Source organism: Juglans microcarpa x Juglans regia, chromosome 3S (assembly GCF_004785595.1).
Source record: "Juglans microcarpa x Juglans regia isolate MS1-56 chromosome 3S, Jm3101_v1.0, whole genome shotgun sequence".
NCBI lineage: Eukaryota > Viridiplantae > Streptophyta > Magnoliopsida > Fagales > Juglandaceae > Juglans > Juglans microcarpa x Juglans regia.
The window spans coordinates 26,504,404-26,516,474 of record NC_054599.1 but is presented as its reverse complement, the minus strand read 5'-3'; the positions used below and the strand labels follow the sequence as shown (position 1 = coordinate 26,516,474).

At 37.0% G+C, this 12,071-nt stretch overlaps 2 protein-coding genes across 3 annotated transcripts; one reads left to right on the top strand and one right to left on the bottom strand.

The window, feature by feature from the left end:
* Nucleotides 1–4,203: 4,203 nt before the first annotated feature.
* On the top strand, nucleotides 4,204–6,055 carry LOC121256962. Its single transcript, XM_041157779.1, has 2 exons — nucleotides 4,204–5,008; nucleotides 5,288–6,055. The coding sequence occupies exons 1-2, from the start codon at nucleotides 4,395–4,397 to the stop codon at nucleotides 6,012–6,014; spliced, it is 1,341 nt and encodes a 446-aa protein (XP_041013713.1). The 5' UTR covers nucleotides 4,204–4,394; the 3' UTR covers nucleotides 6,015–6,055.
* A 1,242-nt stretch (nucleotides 6,056–7,297) lies between these two features.
* LOC121256961 (cilia- and flagella-associated protein 251-like) lies at nucleotides 7,298–10,752 on the bottom strand. 2 transcript variants are annotated; one of them, XM_041157777.1, is made up of 2 exons: nucleotides 10,480–10,752; nucleotides 7,298–9,176 (listed from the first exon to the last, which is right to left on the bottom strand). In XM_041157777.1, exon 2 carries the CDS (start codon nucleotides 9,112–9,114, stop codon nucleotides 7,519–7,521), a length of 1,596 nt encoding a protein of 531 aa, XP_041013711.1. In that variant the 5' UTR covers nucleotides 9,115–9,176; nucleotides 10,480–10,752; the 3' UTR covers nucleotides 7,298–7,518. The 2 variants fall into 2 exon arrangements, with proteins under 2 accessions (XP_041013711.1, XP_041013712.1); XM_041157778.1 differs by having other exon boundaries at nucleotides 7,298–9,149.
* Between the last annotated feature and the right edge of the window lie 1,319 nt (nucleotides 10,753–12,071).

Sequence of the window (12,071 nt, the reverse complement as noted above, 5' to 3'; positions counted from 1 at the left end):
CTCTTAGAAATCGGTAGGTGCTAGCTAGGGTTTGATGATGATCATCATGAACAATTGTGTACGTACGTGGCGAATGCTTGCATGCATGTTGTTTTGGAAGCATTGTGGCTTCTTGAATATATGCTCGCGTAGTGATCCAAACTCTTGTACGTTCGTTAATTTGCATCTTTTGAATATATATCCTTTCTTAATTTCTTCCTTTTATTTATTTTGGGATGTGATTCAATTCAAAGAATTATATATCACTATTTAATGGATGCATTGTTTTTATCATTCACCTTAGAATAGTGTATGGAAAATGCTACTATGACCGGTCAACTTGCACCTTTCAAACTTATCGCTTGAAATGACATGCCACATGGTTAGTTATTCATTTCCTATTGTTTCCGGTTTGCACGATTATGTGAGATTTCTAGCAAAGCAAGCAATCCCTTTTATGAATTCTCTCTTTTGATCCATCTCCAGCAACCTTACCGACATCAACCCCAGTACCACAACCATCGACGCCGACGCTGCCTCTGCTACTGCTTCTGCTTTTGGTCGCTCCTTGTCCTCTCGTAGTGACTCTTCTCGTTTCCATCGCCGGCGTTGCACTCTACATCATCTACCACCCCCAGTGGCCCTAGTTCTAGATCTCATCCCTCTGCATTTCCAAGATCAACCTCACCACCACCGCAGACTCTTCCTTGCACATTTCTTCCTTCCTCGACCTCACTCTCTTCTCCAAGAACCCTAACTCCCAAACCACCTTCTTCTATGACCCCTTCGAACTCTTTTGCTTATCAATGGGGTTACACCGAAATCCAAGTCCCCTGGCTTCTGTTTATAGCTCCAAATGCAAGGTGGATCTACGGATAAAGATCTGGAAGTGGACTTTTTAAAGTAATTATCACTAAATTTTCTTTATTTCTCGTTTTTTGGGTTGGCTTAATTGCTCTTTATATTTCTTTTTAATTTAGATTTTTGCTATTCATTATCCTTACACATCACACACCACACTTATTTTTATTTTTTTTCTTACCAAATGTGTGATGTATGGATGATGAATAGAAAAATTCAATTAGTTTAGGAAGAATAAAACTAAAAAAAACTAAAAATTAAAAAATTATGCCTATTGTGTGGTGTGAGGAAGATGAGTATAATTTTTCTTTAATTTATGTTCTTTTTTATGGGGTTTTGAGAAGTTTCAAAGATGAAGATTAGGTTGGAAATTTGGGGTTGATAGAAGATTATAAAAGGGATTAAGATTGGAGTTCTTTTAGTAAAGTTTTTTTTTTAATAATTTTTTGCAAGTTTGATGCAGTAAGCAATTATGGAATTCAATGGTTATCAACTTCATGATCTTAGTTATGAAATCCTCCCTCCAGCTTGATTTTGTGTTTTGTTTTTTTTTTTAATAGAAACTGTTATTATTCATTCATAAAAAAAACTTATATCCATGACCGGATATATTTTGGAATGCTCCCATATCAAATATGACATCCACTAGTACACTATATCCTTTTATGACTGGTCTGGTCTTCACTATTGCTAATACTCTCTACAGACAAACGTCCAAGAGATGTCTCTGCTTAAACAGAGACTCAACTTCAACAGACAAACGTCTGAGATATGAACTCTTTTTTTATATTTTAATAAACAATAAGGAAGCTTAAAAGGAAAGCAGTAAAATAGATGTGAAAAAGGACACATTATAGTTTGGACCAACTCCAGTAGGTTTCGAAATCTGAGACGGCTTGTGAAGTCAACAAACTTGTCTCTTTTCAGCCACAAAGGTCAGATCTGAAAGGTCTGGTGGTGGCGAGTCCGGTGATCTGGCACATGAGTCGATAAGAGCTGCCGGAAGGGGTGGTGCGTGAGAAGCATGTGCATATGTGAGCTGCGCGTGAGAACCACGCACAGTGATTTTCGCAAAACCACCACTTTCATCCGAACGATTTTCGACCTGTGATTCTATTTGTGTCGCGCGTCTCTCAAGAATTGTCGAAAAATTGTATATCTATATTTTTCAGCATTGAAGATAGCAAAATAAAACTAAACAAAAGAAACCTTGATAGATAAGGTAGGTGAATGAAGGAAGGAGAGAAGGAAATGGAGGAAGAAGAAGCCGATGCCTCCTTCCCTTCAAGTGAAAATCAAATCTTGAGCCTTTGATTTTTTACGAGAGAGAGGGAGAGGGAAGGAGTCACTCATGTTTTGTTTTTTTTTTAAATAACTATATGCCACGTCGAGCAGTAACTTTAACTTCGGCCATTATAAAGAAAAAGGAAAACACGGAATTATTCAAACGGAAATGGAAGGTCCCCATTTGAATAAAACCTCATCCAGCGCCTCCGAAGCAATCTCACGCAATGTTTTGAATACCGTACCGGACACCGTACTGATCAAAGCACTGGAACGAAATATTTCGATACCGATACCGTTTCGGGATAGCGTTTCGAGATAACGTTTCGGGATAGTCCATCTATAAATAAATTATATATATAAATATATATAAAAATTATATTCTAAAATAATAGTCTATATATAAATAAATTATATACAAATACATATATATAAATTATAAATAGTCTAGTCTGAATTGAAGGTTAAAAAATAAGCTTGTAGTTTGAAAAAACGAAAAAAAAAAAAACATAGGCCGAAATATCGGCCTGTACCGATCGAAATATAAGCCGGTACAGGCCGAAATTGAGGCCGGTACGACCGGTACTGGCCGGTATTTTGGCCGGTACAGAATAGGTATAATACCTGTACCGGCCAGACGGCCAAAACTTTTCGTTTTGGCCGTCCGGCCAGTACAAATTTAAAACTTTGATCTCACGTCTAGAACCAATGATTTTGGCGCCATCCAGGTGATCCTAAAACCTCGTGTAGAACAATCCCTCTTCTAAGACAAACAACATTTTTTTTTGTGGTGATTGCAATTTATGGCTGGACTTGGCTAATGGAAAGATATGTTGCAAATTAAGTTGATTGCAATTTAAGTGCTTCCGCTAAAAGTAAGGTTTTAAATTTCGTACTGTATCGATTGGTACGGTTGGTATTTATCATATTGAGATAGTGACTGGTATATGAAATATATGTGTTTCGTATCGAGTTAAATACCGGTTGTATCAGTGCGTTTTGGTCAATACCGACTGATTTTTGGTGTACCGGCCTGTTTTGATGTATTGACCAAAATTTTTTTTGTAATTAATGTTAAAACTCCGACTTTTTCATAATTTTTACTTCAATTCTCATATTTGAAAACTATTTTCTTAACTTTTTTTTAATTCTATTTTCTCGAGAACTGAAAATCAAATCTCTACTTCTTTTTTTATAATAAAAATGAGTAATTATTTTTTTAAATAGTTAGATTGAGAATTTAGAAGTATTATTGAATTTTATAAATATATATTTTAACTGTTTAAGACTTACATCGTTATTATTTTAAAATATAATTTATATATATATAATTAATTTATTATATATAAACTATCTCAAAACGTTACCGATGTTATAATATTTCATTCCCTTGATAAAAATAACTAAAGTAGGTGAGGGAAGGTTTTAAGATTTCAAATGGGATTCAAATGAGGACCCATTTCCATTTGAACCATTTCCTGTGTTTTTATTTATTTTTAATAATAATGGCCACGTCAGGAGGGAAATGCAGGGGGCACCGTAGCATTTTCCCAGGTCTTATTTGTACCAAAGTGCATGCGGGGGTCCATTTTTGAGTTGAGAACAGCTGGGGGAAGGGTTTGAATGGTAGGCATAAGTCAATCAAGTTTTTTTATTTTTTAATTCAATTTTGCCTAAACTCGAAACAATAAATAAAATTGGTTTGAAATATTTATTACAATTTTCTAGTGCTCCAATAACATTTTAAAATCGACAATAATATTTATTAATTTTAATATTTGAAGGAAGGAAGAAAAGTTGAAAAATCAAAGCGTTGGGGAAGTGGCCGGTGGAGACGAGAGTCTAAACCAAGTCATTACCGGTGATGAAAACGACGGATGAGAGAGAAGAAAAAGTAGCAAGGCACAGCTGTTTAATGGCTGGAGCACAATAGATGATGATGGCATCCTGGCCAATCACAATCCCTTATTCTCATAATGATAGAGAATAATATCATAGGAAAAAACTACTTCCAGCTAATATCCATAGCTTATTCACTTGAGTACTCACTGCTTTGATGCTAATAACCCAGCTGGCTGTACTTTAACAGCCTGTTCGTTCCCATTCCACCTAATTCATCATATCTCTGTAACTTTCTTCCACTCTTTCTTTCTGGTGACTCTTTCTCTCTCCCCATTATATATACATATATATATATATCTACATATATTCTCTCGATCGTAAACCCCCTGAGCAAGATACCAGTCCACGAAACCTCCAAAGAGCTTCCAATGGATCCGTGCTCTTTTGTACGGATCCTCGTTGGCAACCTTGCCGTCAAGTTTCCCGTAGCTTCCAAGCCTTCGTTCTCCGTCGTCCATCCCTCAACGTCCCCGTGCTTCTGCAAGATCAAGCTCGATAAATTCCTCACCCAGTACAGTACTGTGCCTTTGGTCGCCCAAGAAAGCCAAACCAACTCCCACGATTGCTCCCTGGCTGCTTCCTTCACTCTGAACAAGACCCACATCGACAAACTTCTGGAGAAGGGGAGGAACCCGGTCGTGCAGATTGCGGTCTATCTGGGGCGAAGAGGGACCACGTGTGGCTTCAACAGTGGGAAGCTGTTGGGGAAGGTCGCGGTGGAGGTGGATTTGCGCGCGGTAGAGACAAGGGCTAGTAATATTCACCAAGGTTGGGTTGCCATCGGAGGGAACGAGAAGAAGGGTTCGTCGGCCCAGTTTTACGTTAGCGTTAGGACCGAGCCCGATCCAAGATTTGTGTTCCAGTTCGATGGAGAGCCAGAGTGCAGTCCTCAAGTTTTTCAGGTCCATGGAGATGTTAGGCAGCCGGTGTTTTCTTGCAAATTCGGTTTCAAGAACATGAACGATCGGAATATGCAATCTTGGTTAGTCGTTATCCACATCCTCATTTTATTGTTTGGTGGCTTAGAAAATTTGAAGGAAATGGAAAGAAAATCACTCAACGGTCAAAACTTTAACGATATGTTTTATGATGATTTGGTTAGTCCGTTTTGTTGCCAAAAGAAAGAAAAGCTACCCTCTATTTCAGCCGTAACATGCTTTTAGCATGGTTGAACATTTGACAAACCCTTCAATGACTAACCCCCAAAACCTCTATCTTCGAGAATTAATTGTTTCCATTATATGTATATATATATATGCAGGCCATCGTTGAGCGAACCAAGCACTTCAAGAAGTTGGTTAATGGGTTCTCACACTGAAAAGGACCAAACAGAAAAACAGCGGAAGGGATGGCACATAACCATTCACGACCTCTCAGGCTCGGCGGTCGCCGTGGCCTCCATGGTCACTCCGTTCGTACCGTCCCGTGGCTCCCACAGCGTCAGCCAATCTAGTCCCGGCGCTTGGCTCATCCTTCGCCCCGAGGACGGGGCCTGGAACCCTTGGGGCCGCCTCGAGGCGTGGCGCGAGCGTGGCTGCTCTGATGCCGTCGGCTACCGCTTCGAGCTCTTCACCTGCACCGACGCCGCCACCACGCTTGCTGCCGACTCAATCAGCTCCAGGAACGGCGGTAAATTCAGCATAGACAGAACCTTCGGCATCAGCAACACCCCAGGGCACACCCCCAACAGAAGCTGCGATCTTGGATCCGGGTCAAGATCCAGACGCGGTTCGAGCTCCGGTTCAGGATCGGGGTTAGAAATCGGGTATGGACCATTGTCGCCGCCAGTGTACAGAGGGTTTGTGATGTCTTCAACGGTGGAGGGAGCGGGAAAGTGCAGCAAGCCGGTGGTGGAGCTGGGCGTAAGGCACGTGACATGCGCGGAGGACGCGGCGACTTACGTGGCATTGGCAGCAGCCATGGATCTGAGCATGGACGCTTGCGGGTTATTCTCGAAGAAGCTGCGGAAGGAGCTGAGGCAACAGTAGTAGTGTCGGATCCTTTGTCGTTTAATGCAGGAAGTTAGCTTGTCGTTACGAGAGGCGTGGAGGATGGATAACTGGATTTTTTGAAGCAGTTTTTTGGCTGATCAAACTATATTTGTACAGTTGGGAATTATTTAGGCATAGAGGTTTATTTTTGAGATTCTCTGTGCCTGCAATTCGTAGAGCTATTTATTTATTTGTATAATTTAAGGTTGTTTTACCCATCCACTTGCTCTCTGATATTTATCTTTTTAAAAAGAATCAAATGTTGATGTGATTTAATAGAAAAATTTTATACATAAGTCATACACAGTGCATACCATTTAAAAATATATGATATTATTTTTTTATTTTTATATTTTATATTAAATTGAAATATAAAATATAAAAATAAAAAAATAAAATTATATATTTTTAAGTGGTGTATATGAATGTGTGGCCTCTGCATAACACAACTCGATTTAATAATAATGTATACAGTATATATGTTATGTAGAGGCTAAATATGGGTGGTAAATGTTTGGTGACAATGCTCTTTTGCCACTATCATCATCACTTATTATTTCCAAAATCATTAATGATGTCTCAAATTATTTCATGCTTGCACTGCAAAATGTCAACCACGTCTTCTTTTCATCTTTAAAAATTTCAATCTTATTGAACACGTGAGAGCATCATAAAATAGAATTGAGATTGAGACAAAATGTCAATGCAGGTGGTAACAAATCATTCTTTAGCGTCAAAGACATCAAACATCTGAGTCTGCTAATCCCTCCTTGGAAACAAAGGTTTCAAGATTTAAGTATTTGCACTCTCAGGAGATGATTGAGAAATGAGATAAGATGAAAAATTATAAATTAATGAAATGATTTGTGAATAGTAATAAAATAATTTGAGTAATAATATTTTATTGAAATTTAAAAAATGAGAGAAAAAGTTAAATAAAAATATTATAAAGTTTAAATATTATTATAATATAATTTTTTACTATTATATTTATTTTGAGATTAAAAAAAGTTGATTTTTCTTTTGTTTTTTGGTTGTAAGTTTGAGAAAGTTATAATGATTAGGTAATGATTATATGGAAAAGTTGAATATTAGAAATTAAAAAATGTTTGTGTTTAAATGATATTTGGAGATGAGATGAAACCTCTTCCGAACAACCCCTGTCTAACTGTGCAATTCTGCTCTTCAATATAGAACCATGACATACAATAGAAACAAAAACAGAAGAAAACGAAAGAGGAAGAAAGGAATACAAAACAGGAAAAAGATATTACCCGATGTAAAATGGAAAGTTGAAATAAATTATGCAAACAAAATCTGTTGTGAATATCCACCAGGTTACGGTTTCCTGCTAAGTTGATGATTCTATAGAGAGGAGCTTCTAAAATTGAAACAAACCGCTCTAACAACCTTAATAAGTAGTATGAAGACAGAGGTACATTATACATATAAGAAACTATACTTTAAAGCACTTACAAGTACACAACCACCATTTATCCTCTCACTCTGCGGCAACGGCTTTGCCGTTCTCTCCTTCAGTTCTTATCTCCGGCATCTTATCCAGATCCGTGTCTACTTTTTCATTTAGAGTGATATGTGAATTAGAAGCATCAACAGGGTTGTGTTCAACAGCATCCGGAACTTCATCTCTGGAGGAATTGTCTGAGCTTTCATTGGTTCGACCTAATTCACTCTTTCCATCTGCCTTGTTCTTTGTAGCATCAGTATTTTCCTTTGAAGTTGAAGACACAGAGCCATCTTCTGTTTCAGTTGTGATCTTTTCCGATAGAGCAGACTCCATAGTATTAGATGAAGTAGATGATTCTCTGGCTCCAGCATCTGCTTTTTCAATTTTAATTGAAACCGTTGAATTAACGTCAGATTGATTGCTCTCAGAAACCGAGGTAGAGTTACCATTCTGTTCCATTTCCAAGGTCTGCACACTCGAGAGGTCCGCTGTTATATTTTGGGCATGAGCCAAATCAGATATATTCACTGTCCCATTCTGCTGGGAAAAACCAGAAGTGCCTATACCTGTATCTGTTGAGTTATTCCTATCAGTACTTACTTCATCTGAGTTATTGCTGACTTCCTTGCTCACCAGAGTTGTGTCATTGCTTGCTTCAGGCTGACCAGTGGATTGGGCTGTCCTAGTAGAATTTTCAACTAAGCCATCCACAGAGTTGGAAGAACCATTATTTCCCTTCTGTTCGATAGTAATTGCATTCAGAGAAGTGCCAATGCTATCAATTTCACTTTCTACCACCTTTATTGCTGGATTGTTTTGATCAGTATCAGTTTCCTGAGTGTCATTGGATTTGTTCTCCTGACCTAAGATATTCATTTCAGATATCTCAATTGAGTTCCCTGAACTTAATTTATCAGCCTCTGAGATGATAGTCTGGGCGTCATGGGTCACTGCACTGGAAGCATCATCTCCCTTGTAATGTTCCTCTCGTGCCTCATGATTACCTCCATCACGATCCTGATCCTCCAAAGAAGTTTCTACTTGACTTTCTTTGTTATCACTCTCATTCCTCTCACTCTCCTTGTCTTCCTCTTCTCCCTCTTTCTCCTCATCTAACAATTCCTCATCATGATCAGCATCCCCATCTAATTTCTCTTGATCATTTTCGTCCATCTCATCATCTCCTGCTCCTCTTTCTATCTCTTCTATCTCTTCGCTCTTGTTTTCCTCTTCCTCTTGATCTTCTACTTCATGCTTGTTCTCCTCTTCATCTTGCTCTTTTTCTTCATGCTTGTTTTCTTCTTCTTCTCGCTCTTCTTCATCATGTTTGTTTTCTTCTTCTTCTCCTCCAGTTTCTTCTTCCTCTTCTTCCACATGCTTCTCTATCTCAGGTACTTCTTCCAAATGAGGATGGATATCTTTCCTCCCCAATTTAAGAAGCTCACTGCCACTTTGTGTCTTGACTGAGAGTTTAGCATCTTTCTCATCGAACTCCTTCTTTTTATCATGGGAATGCTTGACTTGGTAGATTAACCAGAAGCATACACCAAGCAATAGACAAATTTGCAGAACATGCTTCACCTTGATGCCTTTGGATCTGTGGTTTCTGCTTGGTGATCGCTTGATCATTATGGGCTTTACTAAAATTTCTGTTCTTATCTTCCCTGTAGGTAAATGTGAGGTCTAGTCACCTGCCCAGTGTACAAATTAAGTACATAAATGAAAGGAGTTTAACACCCTGCGTGATCGTTTCATTAAGTCTGTAGAATTAATTCCACACAAAGTTTTTTATAACTTCAATGAGTTAATCCTACCGTACAAGTGCCACAAGTCATGTGTTAGTAAATTGATTTGGGGACCCCAATTCAATATTTATGCATCAGGATCAATTCCCTTTTAAATTTAAATTACTCATAGCTCCACTCGGTTTTTGAAAAACTTCAGGAAAAGTACAGAAAATAAAAATCTGTTTTATAGAATTTCTAGTACACCACCTTCTCAAGTAAGCCTGAGACGATTTATGACATTTGGTATATTTTTTTGGTAAGTAAACCGTATTGGGTTAATTTGAAATTTTATATTCTTTCCCCTCGTTTCTCTGTCAAAAGAAAAAGAAAAGGAAAAAAAAAAAAAACAACAGAACACATCGACCTGAAAATGAGTTAGAGCCCCTTTCATTTAATTAGGTCTCTGGAAAGGTTTTATGGAAAGAGCTTCTGCTTTCATTTTCAAAATACTGAAAAAAACATTCTTAAAATTTTCCTTAAGATAGACACTCTCACAAAAAAATCAACCTAAGCATACTTTCTGCATAACTTTCACTTCTCATTTCCTGTCTTATTTGAACAAGTAACTTGTCTACCTTTGATCTAAATTTTGTTCTTAATTTGCACAGAAATAAACAGTTCTAACATTCCAAATTTATTCTCTTTTCCTACAATTTGTGCAATTCAGCACATCATTAACCGAACTCAGATCACTTAGCAGCATAATATCTTCTACTAAAAATTAAGAAACATGTTCACAGAATTGGAACCAAACCCACATTATATTCCACGAAAATATACTTATAAAAAAAAATATATACCACGACAATATGCAAATTTCCCAAAATCAAAGAAAACCCAATATGCTAAACTAAAGGAAAACAGAATAAGACAATTGCAAAGTAAAATACCACTCAAACCCAATAAATAAATAAAATAAAATCCATGAACAAACAAAACCCTAGAACCCCCAGCGTAACACCAACATCAGTCGCCCAAAAATTGAACCAAAATCCTAACTTCATGTTCATAACCCAAACCCATTTCCCAAAACAGCTAATCACAAAGCAACTCACAACTCTGAACCACGAACACAGACAACAATGACACACAATAATCTTCTTTTTTGCGCACATTATTTCCCACAAAATGGAGAAATTAACGTAAGAAAGAAATGGGAATGGGAATTGAAGCTGATAAATAGTCACGAGAGAAAGTGTTATATTACCTGGCGAATCGAAGTGTGGGAGTCAGAGTTCAGTGGAAAGTGGAAGGGCTGAGAGACTGAAGCAAAGTTATGCAACTAATTTTGGAAAGGATAGTCAAGGAGCGGTCTTGTTGAGGGTGCGAGCACGACAATGGAGTGGAAGGAAAGAACAGCCGGATCCAAGTACGCTGAAGTAGAACGACGCTAAAGATGCTAAATAGTACTAGATTTGCGAATATCTGTCGTGCTCACTTTCTAGTACGTTATTGCCACACCCATCTCCCAGCAACCTTTATTTTTCTTGAGAAATGCTTTGGTCCCGAATTCGGGATCCAAAAAATGTCTCGAATGATATTTTTTTTTTTTTTGTTTTTTTCAAATGATTAAAAAAATATTTTTTTAATGATATTATAAATTTTTTATTTTTTTAAAAATATTTATGATGATTAAAAAAATATATAAAAAAAGAAAAAAAAGAAAAAAATTACACTATTCGAAACACTTTTTAAATCCCAAATTCAAAATCTGTAGCAGTACTCTTTTTTTTTTTTTACCCGGTTTAAGCAACTCTCTTTTATTATTTTATAGTATATTTAAAATTTTTAATTTTTAATTATTTTTTTAAAATAATTTTTTAACATTTTTAATGATTAAAAAATATTAAAAAAATATAATGTTACTAATAATTACTATTTTAATCATTAATTAAAAAAAATAAAAAAATAGATCATTATCAATTATCAAATAAAAAAGTAACATCAAGGTTTCTCGTTACAGATTAAAAAAAGAAAAAAGCAACCCATAATTTATAAATTGGGCCCAGAAATTGGTCTTTAACAGTGCATGGATCCCAGTATAAGTCCATTAAATAGACCGACGAAAGCTTGGACCGAAAGACATAGACATACCCAACCAAAGCAATTCCCCACAGAACTGCCCTCAAAAGGTTGGGGACCCGTCTCCAAGCATGGCAATTGGGAATTTAGTAGATTCCCAAGCCCTGCAACTAGCATGCATCTTATAGATCTAGAACCAGACCTACTTGTTTCCAACTGCCCCCTCTCTCTATAGAGACAAATGCAAGAGTGTGATGATATTGATATGCCAAGGACCACCATTATCTGCTGAAGCATTACAGAGAGGAAGAGCCTGACCAGAAATTAGGCCACGAAATTTATTTATATTTTAAAAAAGGTGTAATTGTGAAGTAAGTGGTGTTTAGCTAAACTAATTTTAGGGGAAAACTGCATCTTGGTAAGCTATACAATTCAGCATCCACAGTTTAGAGCAGACAGAACTTTTGATTGGATCCATTGAAACGTTCGTCCTTAATTCGTGGTCCCTCGTTTGGAATATCATGCAAACCGCCTTTTTGAGTATTTTTAAGCTACGTTTAGATGTTGAGTTGAGTTCTTTATAAATAGTAGTGGATGGAGTTATGTGGGGCTCATCTAAACTGAGTTTAAAGTATGTTTGGATGTTAAGATGAGTTTAGTACTTTTTATAAAAAGTTAAAAAAGGTTGTAGATCCCACTTAGATGTGTTAAGTTGAAAAAAATTGTGAGTCCCAAGATGTTTTGAGTTGAGATGAGTTTAATAATTTGAGAGTTAGG

Excerpts from the sequence above, each read along its gene's own strand:
- LOC121256962 (XM_041157779.1), top strand. The coding sequence starts at position 4,395 with ATGGATCCGTGCTCTTTTGTACGGATCCTCGTTGGCAACCTTGCCGTC. Across the intron at positions 5,009-5,287 it reads GATCGGAATATGCAATCTTG|GCCATCGTTGAGCGAACCAA; the intron begins GTTAGTCGTTAT and ends ATATATATGCAG.
- LOC121256961 (XM_041157777.1), bottom strand. The coding sequence starts at position 9,114 with ATGATCAAGCGATCACCAAGCAGAAACCACAGATCCAAAGGCATCAAG.